Raw genomic sequence first — 27,870 nt, 5'->3', positions numbered from 1 at the left:
TCCCACCCATGTAATTGAGCATTGCGTGGCACATCCAACATACTGTTTTACTTTAGTCCATGACACGCTTACCTTCAGGGTCATGTATCTGATTCAGGAATCACTCATCTTTGGAAAAGAGAGTTTATTACAGAGAAATGGCTCTTTCCAAAATAAAAGCAATACTATACGCTTGTCCTGGGCTATATTGTCAGCAGCATAATGTAGAGGGTCAGGGCTGTTCGAGGTTCTGTTTGTACAGTTATGTTTTGTTTATGTTGCCATAGTGATGGGTGACCCCTGCGACGGTGTGTCCTTCCGGGGTCAGAGGGCGCCCTGTGTGTTGTTGTTGTTGCTGTGCGGTTGCCGCGCTGAGCAGTTAGCTAGCGGCAGTGTTCTTCTGCAGATGTCAATAAACGGCTGTGCTCCCTGGCTAGCTCACGGGAAGCAAGACTGCCTTCAAAAAGGGACTCATAATGATTGTTTTTCATGCTTTGATTTGGCATGATTTGCCACAACATGGCAAATCATGTGCTAACGGCTGTCTAAAGGGTAAAGTTTGTAGCATGCATGCTTGTTGTTTTTGTCTGCTTCCACTTCTCCTAGCACTAGGATGATGTCGGCGTAAATGTGCAGTCATATTCGTTGTGTTCCCACTAGTGCTGTCAGCGTTAATGTCATTGAAATGAAGTTAACGCCACAACACGGCAAATCTCCGTTAATGAGCTATCCCTGATCGCCCAGTGTGTGGGGCTAGACGGCCAACACGTTAACGAGCTAACTGCGCTAACACACTAGTTCCCACCCATGTAATTGAGCATTGCGTGGCACATCCAACATACTGTTTTACTTTAGTCCATGACACGCTTACCTTCAGGGTCATGTATCTGATTCAGGAATCACTCATCTTTGGAAAAGAGAGTTTATTACAGAGAAATGGCTCTTTCCAAAATAAAAGCAATACTATATGCTTCTCCTGGGCTATATTGTCAGCAGCATAATGTAGAGGGTCAGGGCTGTTCGAGGTTCTGTTTGTACAGTTATGTTTTGTTTATGTTGCCATAGTGATGGGTGACCCCTGCGACGGTGTGTCCTTCCGGGGTCAGAGGGCGCCCTGTGTGTTGTTGTTGTTGCTGTGCGGTTGCCGCGCTGAGCAGTTAGCTAGAGGCAGTGTTCTTCTGCAGATGTCAATGAACGGCTGTGCTTCCTGGCTAGCTCACGGGAAGCAAGACTGCCTTCAAAAAGGGACTCATAATGATTGTTTTTCATGCTTTGATTTGGCATGATTTGCCACAACATGGCAAATCATGTGCTAACGGCTGTCTAAATGACTCGGGTAAAGTTTGTAGCATGCATGCTTGTTGTTTTTGTCTGCTTCCACTTGTCTTTGCACTAGGATGATGTCGGCGTAAATGTGCAGTCATATTTGTTGTGTTCCCACTAGTGCTGTCAGCGTTAATGTCATTGAAATGAAGTTAACGCCACAACACGGCAAATCTCCGTTAATGAGCTATCCCTGATCGCCCAGTGCATGGGGCTAGACGGCCAACACGTTAACGAGCTAACTGCGCTAACACACTAGTTCCCATACTGTTTTACTTTAGTCCATGACACGCTTACCTTCAGGGTCATGTATCTGATTCAGGAATCACTCATCTTTGGAAAAGAGAGTTTATTACAGAGAAATGGCTCTTTCCAAAATAAAAGCAATACTATATGCTTCTCCTGGGCTATATTGTCAGCAGCATAATGTAGCGGGTCAGGGCTGTTCGGGGTTCTGTTTGTACAGTTATGTTTTGTTTATGTTGCCATAGTGACGGGTGACTCCTCTCGCTACATCACATGAAAACCAAAATAATTCCAAACGCCAGATCTGAATGAGGGTGGGGGAGGTTCAATTTGCCATGTTGCAAGGAGAGCTTAACTTCTGTCTCGCTAGTTTGCCCTGCGCTCTTCCTTCTGACAATGCTGTCTGTGTTGAACGCTCAGTGGATCTGCGCTTGACAGTGCAGCCTAGGCGGAGTAGTCGAACGCAGATTCACTGAGCGCTCAACACAGACAGCATCGTCAGAAGGAAAGTTGATAAAATAAATTACAAATTTTGTATTGTTCGATACATATGCGTACCGAACCGAAAGCACTGTATCGAACGGTTCAATATCGATACGAGTATCGTTGCACCCCTACTGTTTATGTCCTGTCTCTAAACTGATCGATATCTAAACCTTTTGGGGTATTAACTGTCTATTAGGTTGATTTAGAAACTATAGAAAATATTTTAAGTGCTATTTAAAGAAGACTTCATTGCAGATACAGTATTTTAATTCCCACTTCCCCAACTAGATATTGGCCAGTGTGAAAAAATTAAATAATATAGACCCATTTTGCAATTATTCATGCTGCTTCCAATACATTATTAAAACTGTTGCTACAACTTGTGAATTACAATTAAATTTGTTGTGTTTAACTATCAGTCCATCCAAGTAAAGCAGATCCTGCTTATAAAGTTACCCTGGGGAATGCAACGCAGTGGCAATACTACGGCACGCCGAATGTGGCAGGACGACTTGAGTTCACTTGGAATAGTTCTTTGATCAGTGCAGAGAAGGTCAACATAGAGCTGTGGGGTTACAGAGAGTTTAAAGCAAAAGAAGAGACAAATGCATCAGCCCTTTTAGAGGCAGAGCTGCGGTATCTGTATTCTCTTGGAAGAAATCTGACCAACACTGGTGCCTTCTGCTTCATCCCTGAGCCCAAAGAGGACTACTCTGACTGGGAGTTGGGCAATATCCGCATTACTGCGAGTTCTAACGTGGAAGGAGCAAGGTATCTATAATACATATCAGGCATTGGACATGTCATATTTAAACATTATTTTGTCCCATATTTGTAAAATCTTGCTATAATGCTAACAATTTTGCATCCTTTTCATAGTTGTTAAAATTCTAGGAATAAGGTGAAAAAATGTGAACTGAAACTATTATGCTAATTTCAATTTCTGTATTGTTATTCTTGCATGACTCCCAGGTCAAAATAACCTTTGTTGTTATACTGGCCATCATTTGCCATGACAGCTCCTCAGTCTTTAAGGCCATCTTAAGGCTTTCTTCTGATTGGCAGCCCCTCACAGGCAAAAGATTTGAGCAGCAAGTGGGAGTGGCTTCTGTACTTACAACCAAAGCTCTGTGACTGAAATGGAGAAGAACATTGTCTGAAACAAAGAGGCTTAGCCTTTTTTTTGCTCAAACTTACGCTGACCTCAGTGTTCAAAACTGTGGCCATATTTATTATTAGCATCCACCACTGGAACAGTGTATTTATGAACATGGATGACAATAAGAGGTTCATCTTAAACGTATAGTTTTATATCTGTCAGATATCAGAAAGAGGTTATTTGGATTTAATCTGATCATAAAATGTGCCTGGCTTTAAAAACTTAGATTTAAGGTGACTGTCTTTGTAATAACCAAAGTTTTTATTTAAGGTTTGACATTTGGATTGATTGTAAACCTTGTCTACAACCCTTCATCATTGCAAATGTCTGCTAGCATCTGAAACGCGAGGATCTACTACTGTTTTCTGTTTTTATTTGTACCAAAATCACAGTTTTGTTTATAACACAGAGATGTACAAGGCCTCTGGAGTGGAGGCTACGTGTTGGCCTGGCACCTGGAGCAGGCTTTCAGAGAAAACTCTGCAGCCTGGGCACACAATAAGTGTCTGAAATGGGATGTGCTGGAGGAAAACCTGCCAAACTTCCTGAATGAACTCATCGACTGTCCTTGCACACTGGCTCAGGCCCGAGCAGATACAGGCAGGTTTCATGTGAGTACATGTACCTCAGCGAATCCTCAAATAATATCTGTACAGATTGTGTGTCACATGGTCAGATACAGTAGAGCATAAGACTCCTGTATTGGATTGCCTTTCTTCAGTTGTTCTAGACTGAAGTCTACATACCCTTACCGTTAGTAAAAGTATATTTACATCATGTCCTTAGGGATTAATAAAGGATTCTGATTTACAGCTTAAAAAATCCCAACTAAGAACCTTTACTGTTCTGAACTGTTTTTAAAAGGAAGCTGTTCTTTAGTATTCTCAGGGTTACGGTTAGTAAGGCTAATAAGGGTGGAAATTAAAAAGATAGCATGGATTTTGGATTTTGTTCTCCTCTGTCTTTTTGAAAATATTTCTAATCTTGTTCTGTTAAATTGTCAGTCTGGCTGATTTGTGCCTCTGTAGTGGACTGCGAGGGTAACATTGTCAAGGCCTGTTAAAGATTTACACCGGTCATTGTTATTTATTTTCCATCCATTTTGGTGTTTCAGACTGATTATAGTTGTGACATTGAGAGGGGAAGTGTGTGCACTTACCACCCAGGTTGTGTCCACTGTGTCCGAGCAATTCATGCCAGGTAGGCGTGGCATAATCAAGAAAAAATCAAGTTTTTAAAAATGTAAAATTGAAATACGCTTTTCCTTTTTATTGCGATTTTTGTTTTATCATTTGTAGTCCTATCCATGGATCAGGGCAGCAGTGCTGCTATGACAGCACAGGTTCTCTGGTGCTGACTGGAGACTCAGTTGGTGGAAGCACCCCAGACAGGGCTCACGACTGGGGCTCGCCACCCTACATTAAACCCCCACGGGTGCCAGGGTATTCCCACTGGCTTTATGATGTCATGAGCTTCTATTATTGCTGCCTGTGGTCCCCACACTGCCATATATACTTAAAACGTCGACCTTCAAGTGGGTGTCAAAACTACCGACCACCAAGAGCAGGTGAGACGACTCTTCAGTCAAGTCATATGTCTTTATTTAATTCATAGATGGGAATGAAAAGCGGGTATCAAGACCTGATAAAACCGTTTTTATTTGAGTCTTATATCAGAATTATTGACTAGTTAATTTTGTTGTTTAACTTCAGTAAGTAAGTCAGCTATATAAAAATGTGTCTTATACTGCATACTGCAGTAGTAAGTATCTTTTTTTTAAAAAGTCAAACATCCTCATTTATTGCTAAAATAAATAGGCCCACACTGAGTGTTTGTTAATCTTTATCCAAATACTTCTGTCTTCCTTGAACCTTATAATATATTCTGCAAACGGTCATTAGAGCAGCAGGTTACATAAGATTGGTTTGCAGGTAAAGTAAATGAATGACAGAATATTGCTGAGAGTTAAAATGTGAAAAACAAAAAACTGACTCCATCTCATGAGTTTAAAAACAACATCGCAACCTCTATGTTGATATTAGAAAAGCTCTGCGAGAGATGAGAAATAATTATGTTTGTGGGCATCGCTGCTTTTTTCTCAATGCCTCGCAGGTGTCGTCCTCGGGGATCCACATTTCATAACGTTCGATGGCCTTAGGTACACTTTCAATGGCAAAGGAGAATATTACCTTGTGTCGTCACCAGCAAAAGGCCTGAGTGTTCAGGCCAGAACAGAACAGGTGAAACTTAAGAACGGTGAGTCCACGTTTGAGGTGAATGGCCTGTCTGAATCCACTCTTTGATCCCCATGGTGTGCCTCTGGAATTTGCCCACGCATGCTGACCTTAACATCGCGTGACGCATTCTGTCTTGTTTTGCATGCACTGTTTCTCTTAATGTTTTACACACTGAGAGGAAGCAAACTAAGCCCCTAGTTTAAGAGAATGCACTAGTGCTACAAAATGACAGCCTTGTTTTTTTACTCAGTGCTTCTTAGAGTCAGATGTGTTGAAGAAGAACAGATGTTAGCTTCGCTCGTTAGAATTTTTTCCAAGTCATTATATAAGAGCCATGGGCCAAGTGACTTGGAAAGCCAGATGCCATTAATAGTCCCCTCATTAGATCAATGAAGACAAACATCTGGATTATTTGAAACGGCAGAGACTTAAAGTCAACCTTTATTTCTTTTTTCTTTTTTTTTAAATACATTTATATTATTACTCTGGTTACAAATAAGAGTTAGTAAGAGCCAAAATCTAAGGCCTTCCTGAAACGCACCATGTTTTTTTTTTCTACTCTTGGCCCTGTCTGATGTCATTAAGAGGGACTGTCCCAAATAGGGTTCTAATATCTTAAGCACAGAGTTCTGACTGTGACCACAGGAGCAGAAAAAATTGCTTGTTTCTGGCAGAGGATGAAACGAGTGTTTGTACCGAGACCCAACATAAGATAAACAAGGAGCTGTAAATTATGTTAATTGAATGATAGGTCCCCTTTTATGTTGACTTCAGAGTACATAATGCATATTTAAAATGTAATTATGTCCAAAAACAAGGTACTTTGGCCAAAGCCACACGGCTGTCGTCAGTGGCTATGAAACAGGATGCATCAGATGTCATTGAGGTGCGTGTAGCAGGGGCCCATCTTCAGGTGCTGAGGAACCAAAACATCCTACCATTCACTGAACAGAGATGGATGGACCTACATGGTGAGGTGCTTTAGATTCTCCTGACTTGGTTAAAGCTCTGATAAAAATCGTTACACTTTTATTACCCAAAGTTACATCAAAAGAAGGATCTTAATTATTAACAAAGTAACTTTAAAAAAATAAAAACTCTGATTTTGGAGGTGATCTTTTGTGATTTCCTGTCATTACTGTGCATTCCTCCAACAGTTTATTCACTGCTTTTTGTTCTCATACTTTTTTCGTGCTTTCTTGCTTACATTTTAAGGTTTGCCTGTTATGTGATGCAAAGCCTGCAGACAGTTATTGTTTAGGATGATAAAACACAAGTTTTTTAAAATTTAAACCATGCCTTGTACATATTTTAGTTGCTCAGTTTTTTGTTTTATTGTTACATTTATTAAACTGGAACCGTTTGTTATAAACTCATGGATGAATCTATGTTTTCTAGGAGTGTATGTGTTCAGCCCCAGTCCTGGGAATGTGACTGTAATCTTTTCCTCCGGTGTTGGCGTGAAGGTTCGTCTGTATGAAGGAACCATGGCAGTGACCGTGCTGCTTCCAGGAGAGTTTTACAACCACACCCAGGGTCTCCTTGGCTCAATGAACTCTGACCCGTCAGATGATCTGACCATCCAACTCGGAGAAGTCATCTCCTCAGCTGATGCCACGTTGGAAGAAATCTTTACCTTTGGAGCCAGCTGTAAGTAAGAGAGCCTGTTGTTTGTGAAACAGCAGAAAATCAATCACATTGAGCAAACGCTGACAACCAGTTATCAATCGAAAACACTAAATGTGCTTATGAATCATTTTGTTTTTGCGAGCTCTTTTCTGTGTTTACAAAGGCAAAAGGAATATAAAGATTTGCTAATAATCCCCACATCAAATCAGTTTTTTCAGCGTTTTAATAAAAGGACTACATATTTGGCTCAATTTATGATAAATGTTTTGAGAGTGCACAGAAGGAGAATATGCAAGTTTTAAGTTAGCCTTAATAGATTTTAGAGAGTGAGCAAGTAAAAGCACATAAATTGGTGCTTTTCAATTGTTACAGATCCTTAAAAACTAGTGAACAGCTGACATACAATTAACCGTTTAACTGATTTCATGTGCTGTTTTAACTGAAACAGACACTCAAAACAAAACGACAGCATGTATTTGACTCTGCTCTGGGTTTTTTACTTGCTTACATATTGTGTACTTCTAATTCTTTACTTTTCATACCACATTCTAGAAAATAATCAGTTTCATCCAAGGTTTAAAAATAGTTGTTTTTTTATTCAGAGATATGTCCCCTATATGTTACAGACCTTTAGTTTCACCATTTATAAGCCGTTTTGTTAAGTCCAAACCTAAATGACAGTGTGTAGTAATTTCACAAATATACTTGTATGGTTTTTGTTTTTTAACGAATGAAAATATTGTGTGTTTCTGCCCATAGGGAACATTTCAAAGAATTCCTCCCTTTTCACATATGATTCAGAGCACCTTTTGGATATGTATAATATCCCACCGAGCCATGACCCCACTTTTGTTCCAGCTTTTTCTCTACCCGAGAGCCTTGATGACCCTTTGGTGGCAGACATGTTGACGATGTGTTATGGAGAAGGTTCACAGTTTTGTAAATATGATACCCTGACGACTCGGGACCTCACAGTGGGAAATGCCACACTCAAGGCCTACCAGAAACACCAAGCCCTACTGCACGCCCTGAAACCAGGTACCACAGGAAATAAGAGGAAGCCTATTCATATGTAGTTTGTGATTACATGTTTATTCTTACTGTTTCATTTTAAATAAAACTGAGTATCTGAAAAACACTGAACACCAGTGTTGTTACGTAGAAAGGATTATACATCACATTATGCCATAAGAAAACCTAATAAGAGAAAATATTAGTTTTGGAAATTGTTTTATAGTTATACGTCTGAAAATAACCCTTTTTAACCTTTTCTTTAATACTTGGCAGAGCACAATGAAATAATAGTTTAGTGTGTTATTCTTCCTTAGTGGTGTCTTGTGGCTGGCTTCCCACACCAAGGAATGGGTGGAAGAACGGGACTGATTACCTGGAGGGGAGCACTCTAAGCTTCGCCTGCAACAAAGGCTACATAATGTATGGATCTGCAGAGCGCACCTGTCTGGGTGATGGGACCTGGACAGGAGATCAGCCCTTCTGTATTACAGGTACGCTCTAAAAGTAAAGCCATAATAAACAAGAAGCTCTCTGAGAACGCAAATCTCTGCCGAGGCAGGGCACTCTGTGGGCAGTATTCACCTTTAGTCGAATTGAAATTGTATAAATTTCTTGTTTTTATACACACTTTAAGAAGTTTATAATTTAAAATAAATCTAATTTTGATGGATTTGATGGTAAAATGAGTTCAGCAGATATGAATGTGAGAAAAGGAGCAATAATATGAACGCATATGATCCAGTACTATATAACTATTGCAGACATTATTAATGAAAATCTCTCTTCCAAGTGATTAATGAGCTGTTTTTTTTTTAAGACAAACAAGTGTGTTGATGATCTGAACAGAATCTCGTGCATTTGATCAATTTTTTTTATGTCTTTAAAGATGGGAGATGGTGGATATTTCAAAACAGTTCCCATTGGCAACAGAGTTCAGTGCCACATGTCTGAAAAACATTTAGAAAAAAAAGAAGTCTCACTTTCTTTGTGATAGACTCCATATCGCAAACTCTTTGTAACTCCCTGCCAGCTGAGTCTTGTAGCATGATGTATACTGTCATTGGCACTGAAGTATAATATAATTTAGACTGGAGGGAAAAATGTGAACGCTGTAATTTCTCTGTCAGTTTAAACTTGCACATTTCGTGCTCCACAATTGGTAGCAGCTTCCTCTTGAAATTGAGATGACTGGTGAATCTCTTTCTTGTCATGCAGTCTTTTGGACAGCAAAGATTACATAGACTTGGCTCGCGGTTGCTCATGCAGACCTTCAGTAACAAAGCTACAAACGTCTGAACTTGAACGGGCTCGGCTTTGTGTCTGTGAATTAGAACCACCTGGAACCATCTAATGCTTTCATTCATCACCTCATCTAAGAACTCAAAATGAGTATTGTAGTTTTAAGCTGATGCCATCAGATGGCAGTATTTCCAATTGAATACTCTTAGTGTGGTCAGTACCAGTTCTCCCAGTATGTCAAGATTCGTACAGCATCAGAATTCATTTTGCAGCCTGAAAACCAGAATGTTTTTTTTCTGGTAACTTTAACAGAGTTTTTATTTTCTATGCTCTGAAAAAAGCCTCACACATATGCACAGCCAAGCTGCTTCCAATTAAAATCATTTTAATAACCTTTTTTTTCTTTTTGTTTTGCCTTTTTTGGCTCTACAGACGTGACAAATGTGTGAGCAACAGTTTATCTCACAATGTTATATTCACGCAGTACGCCCTGTTTGTTTGCATACTGCTTGTAATGCATGTACTTTCTGTAGTATGTGTTCAGTATATTCTTTGTAACATCAGTCGCAGAGTTTATGGAAGTAAAAAGAAAGTGAGCTGGAACGCAGGCCCAGTATAATGTGTTTGTGACAGAGCGGGTTAATGCCTCGTTTTGTGGAAATAAATGGTTGATTTTAAGAAAACAACTGGTAATGACATAGTAATTATTTGTATTGCAGTTAAATTAAGATTTGATGAAATGGTGCATCTGAGAAGTGATGAAGCAGAGAATCGAAAGCGCTTAACTTCTGATCCACCTCTGCTTTCGTCCTTTCGTGGCCTCACTCCTGCCCTCCATCCTTTCCTCGTTATAACCACAAACACAGACTTCCTCTTGATAGTGATCGGGGATAAATGAGCTTCACTGAAAAGATTTGGAGTCCCTTGTAACAAACAGCTTGGTACAGCTGGATACAATTGATCCAAACTCAATTATTAGCATATTGGTTTCATAACGTGGTTATCTAGAGCAGAACTGTTTAGAAATGTTTGTTATTAAGCCTGGTGATATCTCTTTGTTTTTCTCTACATCTGTTATTTTGCTTTCTTTTCACAGCGATCTCCTTTCTGACTTTTTTGCTAAGGTTTCATCTTAATTATTATTACATTATCCATAATTGGAAAATACCATGCATATCCCTTTTCTGACTACTTGAACTTGTGCGACTGTGATGGATGACTCTCCTTCGGTGTGTCAAAAACTCAATTTGAATTTTATTTGGGAGAAGAAGAAGAACTTTTGGGCCTTCAATTGTCACAATTAGGATTGGTGGTGAGCAAAGATTGTGGGCGAAGAGCACAGTAGTGCTACTGACCCCTGGGGAGCGAAGTCATGCTGCGAAAGCTTGCAAATGTTGGAAAAAATGACAAGAATTCTCCCGGTCAGGCTCCTGACCTGATGAGCTGCCTGTGGCCTTAGACACTGTGAACTTTTCCACTGCTGAAAAACTGCTGGGTCATTGCAGTAGAGCGGTGATGTTCATCAACACTAATGTCAAGTTAGTTTGAAACAGGCTTTATACTTTGTTGAAGTTTTGGACACATTCCTGCTATACTTCTCATCTCTTTATGGGCGCAGAGTGCTCATAAAGGCCACGTGGTTTTATTTGTTTTTATGGTGCAAGATGTGGAAATTGTTGATTGTAGCTTGTGCTGTCTCTCTGACAGATAGGTGCACAAATAAACAGTCATATTCTGTGAGGTAGTGCTTTAATGTGACCGTTCTACACGGGCGTATACACACACACACAGAAAGGTGGGCCTTTTTAGCTTTGTGGCAATGATTATATTTGCTGTGACACTCTCGTTACACAAATCAGAGCTAACAACTGCAAACATGACCTGAGGTTCGGAATGGCAGGTGTTGCATGAGCTGTTAACTCCGCCATTCGAATGTGACCTCTAACCAAGTAAACATACTAAATACAGACAGAGCTGGAGACGCCCTGGTGGATCTCGCCTCCTCCCCTTAAATGAATCGCTGCAGCACGATGTGCAGGCTGAACAGTTGCAGAATTGGAGTCACAGCTGAGATGAAAAGGCTGTGCCGCTGAACAACAAATGTGACCACATCCAGTTTGACTTCTTCTCTGAGTCACTTTAATGAGTTGCTGCTGAAATGTTGCCTGCTATCAGCAGAGGTGACAGTAAGTCCTTTCCATCAAAAGTGGATCTCTGTATGAATTTTCCCATCACTAAAATCCCCAGCTATTTGAGATGGATGCTGTACTTGTCGGCGTGCTTTTTTAGCCATTTTAGAGTTTAGGTAGTGGTGGTGCAGTGTGTTGTGAGGATAATGTTAATATCTTCTGCTAGAAAGATGGGAGTGTTGGAGAAGTGAAGGTGGAGTTTGGACTGAAAGTCCTCTGAGTGCTTTTGATCTCACGACTGACAGGGCTGTGAGAGACTTACAAGGTCATAGAGCTTACTAGCATTGCTGTGCCTTGTCACGGTCTTCTGAAAAACAATACCCCTGGTTGAGTATCAAATGCATACCAATAACAGGTTTGGCCCACCTTAATGGCCTTATAATATTAATACAGTTTCTTGCGTAGAGGGGAAGAAAGTGATTAAAGGGAAGGTGACAGCTGCCAGAAGGGGATCGAGCAATTTTCATAGGGAGTAGTGACGTGGGTTGCAAGACAAAGCCTCACTCAATTTACTCGCTGTGGTTCTCTCTTAGATTCCCCTGAGATAGTGCAGCTGAGCATTGAGAGAGAGAGAGAGGCAAAAGTGGTTGGTAAATTCAGGTTGCGTAGGAGAATGAGAATTGAAATGCCAACCAGGGACAGCTCGAGACCTTAAAACCAGTCATGTTGCTCACATTTTAGTGTCTTGCTTGTGGCCATTTCTGTCACTGAAAGTCTCTACTTGATAAATTCCACTTAGCAGGCTTTTTCACCTCTGTTATATTTTAATTTTGAGTTCAAGTTACATTTAATTCAAATTAATTCAACATTCAATTAAAAAATGAATACAAGAATGTGAAGTCAGCAGTGTTGAATGTTGAAACATTTGACATGTGTTGTTTCACACTGTGCTGAGCAAGATTAGAAGAATTGCAGCAAGTACTTCATATGGCCTTCACACTGCATTTTTCTAACTGTTAGTATCATACGCAGTAGAAAAGATGGACGTGTACTATTGCATTACCCAGTGGTTTGTAAAGTCCTGTTACAAAGCCACAGTTTGATTATTTTCACCTCAACCATCTTGATATATAGAAACCAGATGTGATGAGTGCGGGGTGGATCTGACTGTGAAACTTCACAGTTATTGATTTGTGACTGGCAAGTGACGAGCAGAGATGGGCAGTAACACATTACTTGTAATGTAATCCGATTACTTTTTTCAAGTAACGAGTAAAGTAAGGGATTACTATTGCAAAAACGGTAATTAGATTACTGTTACTTTCCCGTAAGCATGCTGCGTTATTGCGTTACTAAAACCGTGATTTTTTTTTTTTTTTTTGCGAGAATGTCTCATGACAGTGACGTAAGCAAGTGCGACGTTCGTGACAACAGCTGTGTGCAGATCAACAATGGATAATATATTGAGTGCGGGAGAGAGTATGAGCGTGCAGCGTCTAAACCGTGGAAGTACTGACCTTACTTTGAGTTTGATTCCATAAAAAGTGACAAAAACATTAGTGTCCGTTGTGCGTGGGAAGAAAACTTCTTTTTACAGCGAAAAACCCCCCCCAAAACTTCCAAGCAAGCACCAAGTGCGCTATGACGTAATGGGGAATTCACAGAGAAACTTGCGGATTCTTCAACTGACCGCGGCACACCTGCACCAGGGTAAACCTCCGCCTACCCCGCTCCTGCTTTACAGGTGAAAATAGAGCAACAGGACCGCTAGTGTTTGATTTTATTTATTTTCTGCTGTGTTTTACTTGCAAAAGAGACTTTTCCATTTGATTACATTTTGTATGATGGATTATGCAGAACTGGGCTGAAAAATCTATTGCTTTATCACCTATTCAGGTTGTAAATCGTGTTTTTAAAAGTAATTAATTACTTTTGAAAATGAGTAATCAGTAAAGTAACGGGATTACTTTTTTGGGGAAGTAATTAGTTACTGATTACTTTTTCAAGTAACTTGACCGACACTGGTGACGAGTCCACCAGCATGAACAGATAAGCCTCTTATGACTTATGAAGTCTGATTTTTTTCTTTTAGAATGTAATGTGTGCTTTCACCTGCTGTTTTTAGTATTTGATGGACAAATAAAATCTCATACTTGAGTTATTGAAACTCTAGTCAACAAAACAGGTTAATAATTATTTTAAAAAACAGTGATTCTTCTTTAGATCTAATGAAAACCTCTTTGGAGATCGCCATTATGCATGAAAAACCCAGACAAAGGAAAACAACAGAACCATTTCTGTTTCGTTTGTGTGTTCAAGGCTTTATTTTCAAAGGAGATTTTGTACCAATCTGTATTGTTACTCTGTAGCCACTGATTTGTGCAATCAACATCTACTTCACAAGCTACTCTACTTTTTCTGCTAAGTAGAGAAAAAAATGGGCAAGAAACGAGTACAAATGCAAGAAATTGAGGAGTGGATGTAACATAAATATATTTAAAAAATTCTGTGTTAAAACATACACATATGCTGTAGATGTCGATGCAACTACAACTACAACTGCTGTAATTTTGTGTTCAAAATCACATTTTTAAATGCCAGATGATTGACAAGCAGTGTTGTTAGTTAGCGCCTACCTTACTTTTTGTAAGTGCGGTGATGCAATGCAGTTTTTTTTTGTTTTGTTTTTAATTTTGTACAGGGAACCTATAATGACAAAAGTTTCAATCATATACATGTTTCAAATTCCAAGAATATTTGCACCTGTCAGAATAACAAGAACAAGAAACGTCTTTGCTATTACCAAGGAGAGAAAAGCCAACAGAACGATTTTGAGATGGTATCAGCAATGACAGAAAAAAAAGGAAAACCCAGAAACTTATCTCTATGTTAAGAAAAGCTTTATGCATTAAGAACATAGCTCAAGGGTGTCCGGGTGTGTTAGCGACTAGCAATTTCTTTCAGAGATAAAGACAAAGGAGTGCATTTTAATCAGTCCAAACATTATGAACTCAGAAATATTCTGAGGTTGAATTGATAATATGTAACATGTAATTTCATCTGTTTTCACTGTAGGATAGGTGAAGCAGGTGAGGGATACTCTCTGTCAAACCCTGTGATATTTATCATGTGTTTATTTCATCTCAGTGGAAATGTGATGCTTTCAACCCGAGTGCTGTTGCTCACTGAGGGTTTATTATTTGATCAGTGAAGTTTGAGTGGACTAACCAGATTGATTTTAATGGTAAAGATTATAACTATACTGGGAGCATGTGGAGGACTAGCATTCAGTCGTTGTGCAGAAGTTCGATGTCAGTCCTGCTGCATCCAGATCTGATCCATTGATATTAACACAGAGTAGTTTAGAAGCTTGTGAAGCTATTAGTACATTGTCAGTGCGCATCTCGGTGTAGTTCTCTGGCCATCACCAGTAGGTGGTAGGTGAAGTGTCTTGCCCAAGGATACAACGACCGAGACTGTCCGAGCCGGGGCTCAAACCGGCAACCTTCCGGTTACAAGACGAACTGCCACCTCTTTGAGCCAAGCTTTAGTTGTTGCTTGTTGTTTTTTTTTTCACACAGCTGAGGTTATTTTTAAGGACCAGCATCACACTTAACATGTGCTCAAATGAAGACTCAAATAGAAAGTCGTATAGTTCATTTGTGCTTGCCAATTCCCAAAGGAACATTTTAGATTTTTTTAATTTAATCACAGTATCACCTAAACAAGTGTGCACAATTTAGAGTCAAGTTGTTTTTTTAAGCCAGGTTTATCATTTTAGTTTTGTTTAAGCCCGTTGGTATGTTTAAAAACTGCTACACTGCCTAGTAACTGTTGCTTTCTGGCTAATTGGCCAATCATACTTTTTTTAATATTGTATGAATTGGTTTAGATGAGAAAATACCTGCGATTTGTTTTTTATATGAATGGCATACATAACAAAGTGATTCGTTAGAACAAAATGAAACAACAATAAGCTTTCTAATATGAGCACAGTGTTTGCCTGTTTAGCACAAAGGAAATTGTCAAATCTGATGATTCTCTTTGGTTCATATTCACTTTATACTGACTCACCATGCCCATGTTAAAATTCATAGGACAGTCTTTTTAATTCTGTACTTTATGTGTCTGTGGACCACTTGGCACTGTCCACTTGGTGCATTTATTCTTGTCTTGCTGTTACAACGGTTACTAACCCCTTCATTCTAGTTATTGTAATAAAATGTTTTGTATATCCAGTTAAATAATAAAGATCAGGGCTTCAGCATTTTAGCATATTTTCCTGTTGTCATTTTCCTCTGTATACATACTGTCATCAGTTCCCTGCTGTAAAAATAAATACACTTTTTCAGTGTTAATATTACCAAAGTCTTTGTAGATTAAGTGTGCCTGATATGTCACCACAATGTTGAAGAACTAAACTGTCAAAAAGCAAGTGGGGGACTTTTATATTCAGTGTACCAGTTGGATGAATAATAGATTTTTAACACTGTGAGCAAAATTTATGTTGTGTGGGGAAAGAGTGCTTTCTTTTTTTTTTCTTTTTCTTTTTCACCCAAAATCACCCTGAGCCTGACACTATTTATAGTGCTCACCAGACTTATTTGTCTGGTGAGCACTATAAATAAATCTTATACTACTTAATAACCATTTATGCCTCTGTGTGTGCTTCCTCGGCCACTCAACCAGTCCTTGGACACATAAACGTTCACTATATATGTAACAGTTTAGCCAAAAAAAGGACTTTTAGTCATTCATCATTTGTCACTGTTTATAAAGTTTCTAAGCTTGTGCTGAGATCTTAAAACAAGCTCACTGTTTTACAAACTCTTGATGTTGTTGATACTCCAAATAATAAAGTTGCGATGGGTGCATGACTGTTCTGAAGGATAAATAGTTTATAGCAGTGTTTAACTACATTCTTGTGATTTTTCACAGACGATAAAGTGGGCTTTATTCTCGGTGCTGTTGGTTCCCTCTTAGCACTCGTCACTGTGGGAATAATAATCAGTCTACAAAACAGGAAACAAAAAAGGTGAGATGCTCATGATTTGCTACACATGAAAATCAATATTTTTGTGCTTATGCCACTAAAAGTAATATAGGACACAAGAAATATAAAAAAGGTATGGCAGTGTTAGGAGTCACAGTGCTCTTCACAGCATTAGCAGCAGTTCTGCTGCAGCTTGATTTTCTGTTTCTCTTAATTAGATTTTTTTTCTATGAAAAGATGAATTCTCATTTTTTCACTGGATTCTTTTTGATTTGAGAGGTACAGTGTTGGTATCCACCAAGTTTTATTATGTGTTACAACAGTAAGTTTGTTTATAGTGTGAAAAAAAGGTAAGATTACTTCACTAAAAAGTAAGAGTAAATGGAAGAGCATGTTTCTACTCTACCAGTATTCAGACTTTATTCTTGATGTCTGATTAATTAATTTGTATTGTAGTTCCTAAATATTCCTTTCTATTGTCTCTGAGTCTATTTAGAGTTCTTGATTTCTTTCTTCTTTTTCTGTGTCCAATCTGTTCTAGCGTCCGTGTTCTGTCTTCAGTGTCATCATGTTTGTTTACCTTCAGTCTTGCTAGTCTGTTATCTCTGTGTTTACTCCTTCCCTGAAGCTAGTTTTGAGTCTGGAATCTGGGGCTGTGTCCCAATTCAGGGTCTGCACGCTTGAAGTACGCGCACTACGCATACTACGTACGGTGCGTACTATAAGTACGAGAAGTGCGGAAGTGAGAGGCTTGTGAAATGGGACGGTATACGCTTCGTCGCGCTGTTCAGGTTGCCTAGCAACCATGATACTAACCGCGAGACACGTTACATACAGCTTTGTTTGACAGAAATGAAGGAGAAAAATGTTTTGTTGGTCATTCATTTTTGTCATGACATCACGACACACCGTCGCAGCGAGTGGGCGTCACCCGTCACTATGGCAACATAAACAAAACATAACTGTACAAACAGAACCCCGAACAGCCCTGACCCGCTACAATATGCTGCTGAGAATATAGCCCAGAAGAAGCGTATAGTATAGCTTTTATTTTGGAAAGAGCCATTTCTCTGTAATAAACTCTCTTTTCCAAAGATGAGTGATTCCTCAATCAGATACAGGGCTCGCAAAATCGCTAGCCCGACGTCCCGGGGCTAGCGATTTTTCCAGTCGGGCTACCAAAATCTATCTCTGCCCTGCCCGTCGGGCTATTGTAGGAAGGAAAAATATATGTCAATGCTTTTGCATTCTTTCGGAAATGTAGCTGGGTAATTATGTCATTGGCATCGGTGAGCCATTGTCAATATGTGACATATTGAAATCGCGTTTGAATTTGCGCTTGTTTTTTGCTTTCACTTTGCAATCGCGCGAACTGTGTATAGAGAGCGACAGCACTGATCTGTGAGTGATGATAATTTGTGCACCAATTCCTCTGACATAGTCTTATTAATCGTTAGCTTACTATGCAAACATGACAAGTGAAATCTCCCGCAGCTTAAACATGTGAGAGGTTGATCGCGCAGAGAATCGCTGACCGTTATGTGTGTGTGTGTGTAAAAGCAGCAGATATATATTTTAGTTCTGCCGAGCCAAATAAGACAGGTCAGGGTGAAGAAGTGACAGCCAAAGAAAAGCTTACCACAAAACGGAAAAGTTATGACAAATCAGACTATAAGGCAAAAAGAAAGTGCAGCTTTATGGTTTCATGGACAAAATAATTTCTGTGGCTGCAATATGACGAGCTATATAACCGGGGCTGCACATAAGTGGTCCGCAGGTGCGCATTCGCTGTCAAAATTTTAAAAAAAACGCGCACAAGATATGAAGTTGCAACGCGTGTTTGTATACATAAGATTTTCTGGAGGAGGACAGACATTTGTTTAGAACTCTTAAAGATGTCGAAGAAGCTCCTTTAAGCAATTACTTTGGTGTTCCTCCACCTCCAAACAAATGTCAGAAGGAGTCCGAACCACAAAAGAAGCACGTATTCTCGGAAAAGTGGTTGCAGGAGGTGAGCTGGCTTCAAACAAATGATGAACGCACAGAGATGTGGTGTGGAATGTGCCGTGAAAATCCCACTCTAGCGGCGGACAAAAACAGTGCTTTTTATATGGACGCAAACGCGCGTTGCAACTTCTTATCTGGTGCGCGTCTTTTATTTTGACAGCGAATGCGCACATGCGGACCACTTATGTGCACCCGTGTAAATAACATAATGTTCTTCCGGGTGTGTTGTTGGTTTTCTCTCGATTTCTGAGTCGACAAGCGCCTTTGTTACTGGGACCAGTCATTTTAAGAAAGGCCCCCATTAGAACCCATGAGAAATGCAAGAAATGCATTATTGCTCAGTCTGCAATATCTTTCCCAGAACAAACACCAATTGCAAATAACATACTAAAAATAAACCTGAAAAATCTGTTTAGAACAGCGTACTATGTTGCAAAGAGTGAACTACCACTGGCAAAATTTAGCAGTCTTTGCAAACTTCAAAAAGCAAATGGCCTAGATCTTGGTTCCACTTGTCTCTTACCCGTGACTTCAGTGGAAATTTCAAATTCAGGATCTGACACAGACTGATTCATGTCCTACACAGTTCTTACAAGTTCATAGAAATTTCTGTTCAATTAGAACCAAGTATTTGAGTTGATGATTGTAATTTTTGTACAATGTTGTAATTTGTTTTTCAACATTTTTTGATTAATGTTTTGTTTCCTTTACAATATTATACTTTAATATATAATATTGTAACGGAAACAAAACAGGAAACAAAACATCAATCAAAAGAGCGCTCTCTTTTTTATTCGGGCTACTTAAATTTATTTTGGGCTACCAAAAACTGAAGAGTCCCTGCCCGAAGGGCTACCAGGGATTTTGAAATTTTGACAACCCAGAGATATATTTATTTTTTAAATTACTTTTGTTTCAGCAACATTAAATTTAAAAACTGTACTTTTGAGTTAAAATATATATATATAATTTTAATAAATGACAAATTAAAAAGGCATGAACATTTTTTTGTATCGAAAAAATATCGAACCGTGACACCAAAGTATCGAACCGAACCGAACCGTGAATTTTGTGTATCGTTGCACCCCTTATCTATCTATCTATCTGTCTGTCCGTCCGTCCGTCCGTCCGTCCGTAATTATTAAACATTCGCACATAAATAAGTGACGTCATATTCACTACTTTTGACAGTTCACTCTTCGGCCGCTCCATCTTATTAGGGAAATGCCATATACATAAATGTAAATTTCAAAACTCAACCCCATCATTTCATTTGTTTTTGATTGAAATTGAATATTACTTAAACTCTCTTAAATTAACTTCCAATAAAAAAGGTTTATCATTGATTGAAATTCATTCAGAAATGTTTAACGACTGAGCTGTCACAACTTTCAAGTACAAAGTTGTTATGAAGTCTGTCACATTTCCCCCCTTTTTCTTTTTTTTCTCCTTTATTTATTTATCCTTCTTATTTCATTGTACTGTATATTGTTACTCTTATTTGCCTTGTATGTCTACTGTACAAACTGAACTGGAATGACTGACTGTTCACTTTATAATTTCAATAAAGTTTGGGGGGGAAAAAAACAACCTCTTCGGCCGCTCGCTTCTGCCGTATTTTGCGGCAAAATTATCCACACCCACCGCTGCGCTATGAATTGTGGGATATATGGGACCACGAAGCGTGCACCGGACCACGCTTGATATTTGGGGAAATCGACGGCGCATTTGGAGTATGCATTTGAAGTACACTTCGAATTGGGACAGCCGTCGTCGCGTGGCGGTGACGTAACCGCACTTAAAATGCGTACTTCAAGCGTGCAGACCCTGAATTGGGACACAGCCTGGGTCTCTCTGTCTGTTGGTTTCCTGTCTTATTTTGATAGTCTCTCATCCTGTGAGCACTGAGTTAAGTTCTGTTGGCCCTGTTTCATTAGTCTAATTTAGTTCACCTTCCTGATTACCTCATGTGTATATTTAAGCCCTTAGTTTCCTTCTGTCCTTGTTGTGATCTCTTCAATCTCCGTCCGGTTGCCCTCACACACCCATTCATACAACCACTTTCTTATCTGTGCTTTTTCTGCCTAACATTTGCATATATTCATACTGTGATGGATCTGTCGGAGAGCAACTTGTGGTTAGTATTTTGCCAAAGGATATTTAGTATGCAGACGTGGATAGAATCACCATGACCTGTGCTACCTGCTGAGGTACAGCCACTTCTCAGGCATGCAGCATGTCCCCTTTATCACCACATCATGGGACCAGACGGCATTGTTGTTTCATAAATACACAGGATAATAATTTATTTTTTTCTGTCAAGGTTGCACAATAATTGTGTCCACTGTATTTTACCAACTGAATACTTTAAATTTGCACTTGCAGTAAATTTAATATAGCCTGAGCCTGAGACCCTGCATTCTCAAATGGGGCTTTTGGTTTTTCAACACCTTGTAGTTGATTGTGCTCTATAGTGTTTTATATTTGTTAAGCCATGTAAGGAAATTCTGACTTTCTGTCCTAAGAGAAAGCTTGGTTTGTATACTTATCAGATCCAAGTAATCACAAGCTGACAGCAGAAAGCAAAACTTGGCTCTCAGGATGATAATGCAGAGAAAACACTGCAGCTGATCAGTAAGATAAAATTACACTAATAGCAGATAACATACAGAATACATGCATGCATGTCTAAAAACTATGGTTATCTCTGATCTGTGTCTCTCTTTCTGTGTGAAGCAGCAATGCCAAGGTCTCCTCAGGTCAGGCACACTGTGAATTAAGACATAACTATTGCCTTGTTTTTGTTTGGTAGGCCTCCAGCCATAGCCACCCATATATCTTTCACTCAGTCTTTGATGAGATTATATGTTTGAAGTTGGAAGTTCTTGTCATCTTGTGCAAACTGGTACATAGCTAGAGGTCCTCTTTCCCTCTCATTTCCTCCCAAGTCACCTTTTTGCTGTGCTAGCAGAGACATACAGATGCAATGAATCCCACCTGCTTATTTGATATTCAGCATGTCCCAGCCTCCTAAACGTTACTCATAAATTTTCTTTCTGATCTGATCAAACCCATATACCCTGCAGAATCATGCAGTCCAGAGAAACAAGAGGCTAATAGTAGTGCTTGCTCCTGGGCATATACAAGCAAATTAAAGGCCTGTTTTATGGCCTCGTAGATTTCATTTGGGCTTTCCCCCACTATAACTATGGCAAGGGAGGGGAAAAAAGATGGATATTGGGAGTCAAGAGCCGCCTCCCGCTTCCAGCATCACTTGGGGCAGCGACTTGATGAAACTACTAGGTTTATAAGTCATAAGGGCAGGGAGCGCGCACACCTGCCCTCTCTTCTTGAAGTCTTGATCATAGGAGGCCAGGTGCAAAAAGATATGATGAGTGTCAAAAGGTCTGCAGATGTGAGTCAGGTGATCTCACACATACAGCATGCTGGTACACATACTGCAATTGGAGACCTAAGGTGCATACACACTAGAAAAAATACAAGTACGCTTTGAAAATTATGCAAACTTAAATTGATTGGTTAGAATTCCTTTTTATTGAAAAGAGCGGAATTTTAAATGATGTACAAAATACTGAGCCAAAGTAACTGACCATGGCTTAATTTATCCATCAGTAGAGAGTTTTCTCACTGAAAACAATTAATCACTACAAGTCTCATCCATGGTGGCCTGTTGTTATAGCCAAGCCATAACCCTGTTCTTTACCACACAAACATTAAAAACCACATCACATATCCAGCACGCTCACACTATTAAATTAGTGATTTGAAGTTAAACATTAACAGTCCTATGGGTCTTAGCACTCACCCATGTGGAACTGTCAAAATAGTCAAGTATATGTTATTAAACAACTAATTCTCAAAAAAGCGCAGAAAACTTTTAAGTAAATCAAATTATAAAACTAATAGAAATTAGGTTTAATTAAACATTTAATTTAAGGACACAGATTGTTTGTTTTATAGCAAATACTACTAATAATATAAAGTTTTTCCATATACAGTAGCCCAAGTGTGTTGAGACACCTTATACATTCACATGCATGAAAAGTCTCCTACGGACAAGTGCAGACACATCGATTCCTCTTCAACATCTGAAGCATATCAGGATGGAAGTAGCTGGGCTCTTACCGTATTTCAGATCATGTCTGGGTTGTGTGTCTGGAGGAAAGAAGCAGTGAAACTACACAGCTCTGTGTGTGCATGAGGCTATGTGTGTTTGTGTATACAAAGCTCGCAGAGCTCCTGAGCCTCTGTTCCATGTGTCTTAGACCTGCAGGGGTACTTTCCACATCTAGGGTTACTTTGCAGGTTTCAACAGGTTGACTGGCAGCTCACCACAGTAGTAGGAAAGTCATTACACCATATGATGTGAGTCTGTGTTTGTGTGTCTGTGTGTGTGTGTACTGTGATGTCTTCTCCACTTCTGCTTTATGACACATCAAAAAGGTAGAGGGGTGTTTGTCTGAATGTGGAAAAGGGTTCAGAATAGATTTAAGGATTGATGTGGGAAGCACATTTAGAAAAGAGAAGTAAACCGTCTCAACACCAAATGGTAGGAAACTCTGGTGTCTCACTTATGCATCTGAAAATATGACTTAAAAATAGCTCTGAATTTGGGAGGTTTCTTCTCTGCTTCTCATCATGAAATTTTAATCACAATCCAAATGTTGACATATCTAAAATGACTGTCTGTATCCCATTAGGTGCACCTTGCTACTATCTGGCCTTTAAGTCTGACATCATTAGCCGTTTCTGGGTCCAAACTCCTCTTCAGGTCCCAAAGTCAAACGAACACTGCCACATGTCTGAGAGTTACAAACTGTTTAAATTCTTTCACCTTTAATAAAATGATCAGTGTGGCTGCTCTACCAGGTGTAACAATGAAGTTTAACATCCAGGCATCCATGAAAACAGAATTTATTCAATTTAACAGAGTTAGAAATTAGCAGGAAGTTAGCTCGCTAGTTTCCACCTCAACATAATATACCACGTTCTGACTGAGAGATTTCTGAAAAATTAAGACGTACAGCTCTGCTATGCTATCACTGCCGGCATAAATGAAGACAAAACTAAACAGCAGTGACGTTTGTAGGGTTACTGAAGTTGGGCTAGCTGGTATATAATGATGTGGTGGCTAGCTACACAGCTGTGTTAGCATAATATAAACACATTAGCACAGTGAAGCTGGAGGATGAATGCTAACTTTTTTCCACTCGATAAAAGTTAGGGACAAATGGAATCGCATGGCAGGATGCTGTAAATGGACCAAACTTCAGTCAGGAGAACAACTGAGATAATCCATCCACAATACGAAGTTAGTCATTAACATACTGCTGCATGGGCTGCGCTGTAGTTACATCGTAAGGTTTTAAAGACTGAGCTTTAAAATGAATAGTGGTAATAAAAACCGAGAGAGGCCGACAGTGATCACTGACTTTTTTAGGGACTTGTTCAGATTAAATATAACAAGATACAAAGCATTAAAACATGTTAAAAACACAGCAGCCTCAATAAATGCAGAGTAGTTTGGATCCAGAAGCATATGTCATCACCGAATTGTGTCAGGACTGCCATATTTTCTGTGGCATAATTAAACAAAGAGTTGGAAACATTTATTTGAGATTTTGCTGTAAATTGACATCATACTATCACACAGTTGGTGCAGATTTGTCAGCTATGCAAATCTCTTGCTCCAGCACATCTCAAAGGTTTGACTGAGGTCAGTTGACCGTGGAAGTCATTTAAGTTCAGTGAACTCACTGTCATGTTTAAGAAACCAGTTTGAGATTATTTCAGCTTGGCTCGTGACATGTTACGTATGATGGAAGCAGCCATTACAAATGTGTCCCTGAAGGGATGGACACAGTCAGGAACAATACTCGGGTAGGCTGTGGCATTTAAACAATGCTCAGCTGGTACTAAGGGTCCCATTATAATTGCTGTGCAGTGCCTCACACATCACACCATAAACCAAAGTTGATGTCAAACTGCTTGTCGCTAGCTCCCAATTTAGAAGGTCTTGCACCCCTGGATTGTGGTAACCCCTGCGTTGTGCAACCACAGCAGGTATACTGGGCCTTAAGAGGCCCGAAGTATGCCAAGAAATGTATGCCAAGGTCTCTCACACCACTACACAACTACTGCTACTAGTGTGAACTATTGATACAAGGCAAGATGGATCCATGCTTTCATGTTTTTCACACAAGCTTTTCACCCTACTGTCTGAATGTTGCAGCAGACCATGCACTTTTCCAATCTTCTATTTTCCAGTTTTGGTAAGCCTGTATAAAGTTAAGCCTCAGCTTCCTGTCTTTATCTGACAGCAATGGCACTCGGCGTGGTCTTCTGCTGCTGTAGCCCATCTTCTTTAAAGTTCCAAATGTTGTGCATTCAGAGATGCTCTTCTGCATCCTTGGATTGAAAAGAGTAGTTATTTGAGTTGCTGTTGTCTTTCTGTCATTTTGGAAGCTCCATTGTTCTGATGCTCGGCTTAAATTTCAGCAGGTCTGCATGATTAAACACACTAAGTTGCTGCTGAAAAGATATTTGCAGTTTATCACGTGTACCTAACAAAGTGAAGGGTGAGTGTTTGTGTTCTTTTAGATTACAAAAAAATTGCTCAGATATTGCCAGCGCAGATGCTGAAATAACTTACTGATCTAACCCTGAATAACTACCGAAGTATGAATGATGATCTGTGAATAGGACTTAAAGGATGGGTTACTATTTTATCAGATCTCCCTTAAAACAATACTCATCCACTCAACATCCACGTTTTTAAAACTAGGTTTAATCTTTCTGTTCTTCAGAAAACAGTTCTTTCGTAATGCCCTTCCAGTCATTGTGGGATCAAATCCAGTCTTTTTAGTACACGTTTCCTTCTTTTCATCAAGTTCAAATGATCCCAATGAGCCCTAAGGTCAAAAACCACCTAATGCTTTACTACTGTAGTTTATGTACCACAGAAGGCATAGTACAGTTTCCTTTCAACATTTATTTCCTTGTTTTGCAAGTTTTATAAAAGCTGCTTAATAAAACACCGTCAATAAGAGCAATAAAATGCTTTTATTATGAGCCGAGTTGAAAATAATGCTTGCCCTGCTGCAAGGTCACCACACAATTTACTCGCAGTTAGTTTTGATTAAACAAGTGTTCTCTATTACTTCTACTACTCCCATGAAGCTGCAGGAGAAACAGTCTGTAGGGCAATGTTTTTCCCCCCACAGTAACTTTGGAAAGATGACAATGATCATCTTTGAAATAACAACACACCCAAAAGGGATTTAGGATGAAAATGTGTGTTTTTCTTGTTTGTTGGTTGCTTTTCAGGTCTCACTGTTTAATTTTGTTTTAACAGTTTGTTCAGTGACTACCTCTTTTATCTGTATTTCCAGAGAAAGGAAAGACAAACCAATCCAGATGGTGAACCAACAGCAGCCTTGCTAAACTCTCAAAGTCCTTTTGAATTATGGATCAACCATATCAGCAATGGCCACAAATATGTTCAGAGCTGAGCATTTGGAAACCAACACACACAGTTGCACTACAGAATAGGACGGCGCTCTTCTCTTGACCTGTTGACTTTATCAAGAAAACCTCAGGCGTTAGGCTTTCAGTCTGTTGTTTGGCCTCATGTTTTTCTTCTTGTTTAGGTTGGAAAACCTCCAGGTTGTGGTAAATGGTGCATGGGGTGACGATTGAGGGAACTGAAGAAAAGGAAAAATGCCATGATTGTTTTTATATCCCAGTTTTGCATGACTGAACGCCCGATCTTTGCTAGAGAGAGAGAACTGTGTAAATACTACATGGACATATCATCATTACAATCAACACTCCCTTCTCCCGTTCAGTTTAAAATAGGACCAGATGTGTTCAGACTCATGTCAAATGTGAAGTGAACCTGACCAGTTTTTGGTTGAAAAACTTTGAACTCTGTTCAGCCTACGTGTGGGCTGGTAGCCTTCAGTCAAACGAAGGGCTTTGCTGAGTGACTGAGCCAGAGAAATCCGCAAATGTTACATAAAGGTCAACTTTTTGCACTCTGTCAACACTTGCTTTCTGAATCTTTGTGTACACGGAAGACATTTGCCTTCAATGCTTTAAGAAGCTCTGTGAATTGTGGTTAATGTTTTTGAAATGTTGCCTTTAAACTAAACTAAAACCTTACCATATTTTAACCGTAAACTGAAAATAATGCAAAGAAAGAAGCTTATTTTTATGCCAAATCCTTTAATGTGAACTTCTCCCACTGGAAATCTTTGAACTACATTATATATCTGTATTTGAAAACAATGATCGAGTATCTATAACTCACATAAAAAATCAATAAATCTAATGTTGTCCCATGGTTTTCTAGTTGTTTCTCCTTTATATGTGTACACTACTGTTTAGAGCTCAGAAATAAAAGAATCGTCCATATTCGCCCCAGCAGCATGCCTCATCGGACAGACCGTCATCTCATGTTACCCCACGGTCTTCTCCTCCACTTTGAACCTGACTGGCTTCTCCTTTTCCAAAACAAAGCCCTTTGGGGGGTAAAAGGAAACACAGTGACAGGGTCCCCTGTGGCTGATCTCTGCGAGTGATAGGTGGGGGTCCAGCTGGGGTAGAAGAAGGGTTTCTGTTGAAGGCTAATTGAAATAACCTGGCCTTCTGCACATGGAAGGCTTTGAAGTTTTTGCTGCATGTGAACGCTGTTTCCCGAATAGCAGTTGTGCAATGATGTATCTATTACTAGCTCCTGCAAACCCTGGCTATTACCGCTCTGCTATCCCTCAAGGACCCTATCGTTTTTCACATAAAGTCACATTAATGTTTCCTAAAAGCATAAATAAGTACACATGTTCCAACTTCCTCGACTTTGTTACCTGGTAACAGGTCCTGATACTCTTACAAAGGTCAAGTAAACCTCCCAGTGTGTCGATGTCTGGGGTCTTTCTGCACTATCAGCTCGGATTTGACTCACTTGCTGTATAATCTCCTAACTGGGTGCAAATTTCCCTCCTTTCATGTGTCAGTCAGTGCTTACAAGAGAGGCAATGGAGCAAGCCTGTTTGCAGAGTCAGATGCTGATTAATTGCGTATGGATGAAAGTAGAGGTTTTTCATCTCAGTGGGGGCCTGTTCTAACCCTCAGTGTTTACAGTCGCTTAACATCTCAATAACCCGCCGTAATTAGTTCAATCATATTCAAACACAAGTAAATGCTAATGCACTCTGTGCAAGCTTGTTGCTTTCACGTGGGACTTTTCCCATTTCTCAGATCTGCTCTACATCCCTAGATTATGAGGAAAGACTTCTGAAGTGGCTTTTGGATGAGGCTTTTGTTTTGGGTGTGCTTTTTGTTTCATGTCAACTGCAGCTTTGCAGGTGTGCTTTGTCCCTTAACTTCTAATGCCTCGTAGCTGAACAG

General features: G+C 39.6%; 1 protein-coding gene across 2 annotated transcripts in view; it reads left to right on the top strand.

Annotated features, from left to right (window-relative positions):
- susd2 (sushi domain containing 2) overlaps positions 1–26,806 on the top strand; it is a 33,076-nt gene extending 6,270 nt beyond the window's left edge. The window contains exons 4-14 of one of the 2 annotated variants that reach the window (XM_026186142.2): positions 2,454–2,805; positions 3,603–3,804; positions 4,308–4,393; positions 4,492–4,760; positions 5,306–5,449; positions 6,249–6,401; positions 6,829–7,080; positions 7,819–8,097; positions 8,388–8,564; positions 16,380–16,476; positions 25,854–26,806. In XM_026186142.2, the coding sequence (XP_026041927.2) occupies positions 2,454–2,805; positions 3,603–3,804; positions 4,308–4,393; positions 4,492–4,760; positions 5,306–5,449; positions 6,249–6,401; positions 6,829–7,080; positions 7,819–8,097; positions 8,388–8,564; positions 16,380–16,476; positions 25,854–25,905 (2,063 nt within the window). In that variant the 3' untranslated portion in view covers positions 25,906–26,806. The remainder of the gene's footprint in view (positions 1–2,453; positions 2,806–3,602; positions 3,805–4,307; positions 4,394–4,491; positions 4,761–5,305; positions 5,450–6,248; positions 6,402–6,828; positions 7,081–7,818; positions 8,098–8,387; positions 8,565–16,379; positions 16,477–25,853) is intronic. The other variant, XM_026186143.2, reaches the window with a different exon arrangement.
- Positions 26,807–27,870: the final 1,064 nt, after the last annotated feature.

This window comes from Astatotilapia calliptera, chromosome 12, assembly GCF_964374335.1.
Source record: "Astatotilapia calliptera chromosome 12, fAstCal68.1, whole genome shotgun sequence".
Lineage (NCBI taxonomy): Eukaryota > Metazoa > Chordata > Actinopteri > Cichliformes > Cichlidae > Astatotilapia > Astatotilapia calliptera.
The sequence above is the reverse complement of the archived record's forward strand: the minus strand, read 5'-3'. Positions and strand labels throughout refer to the sequence as shown.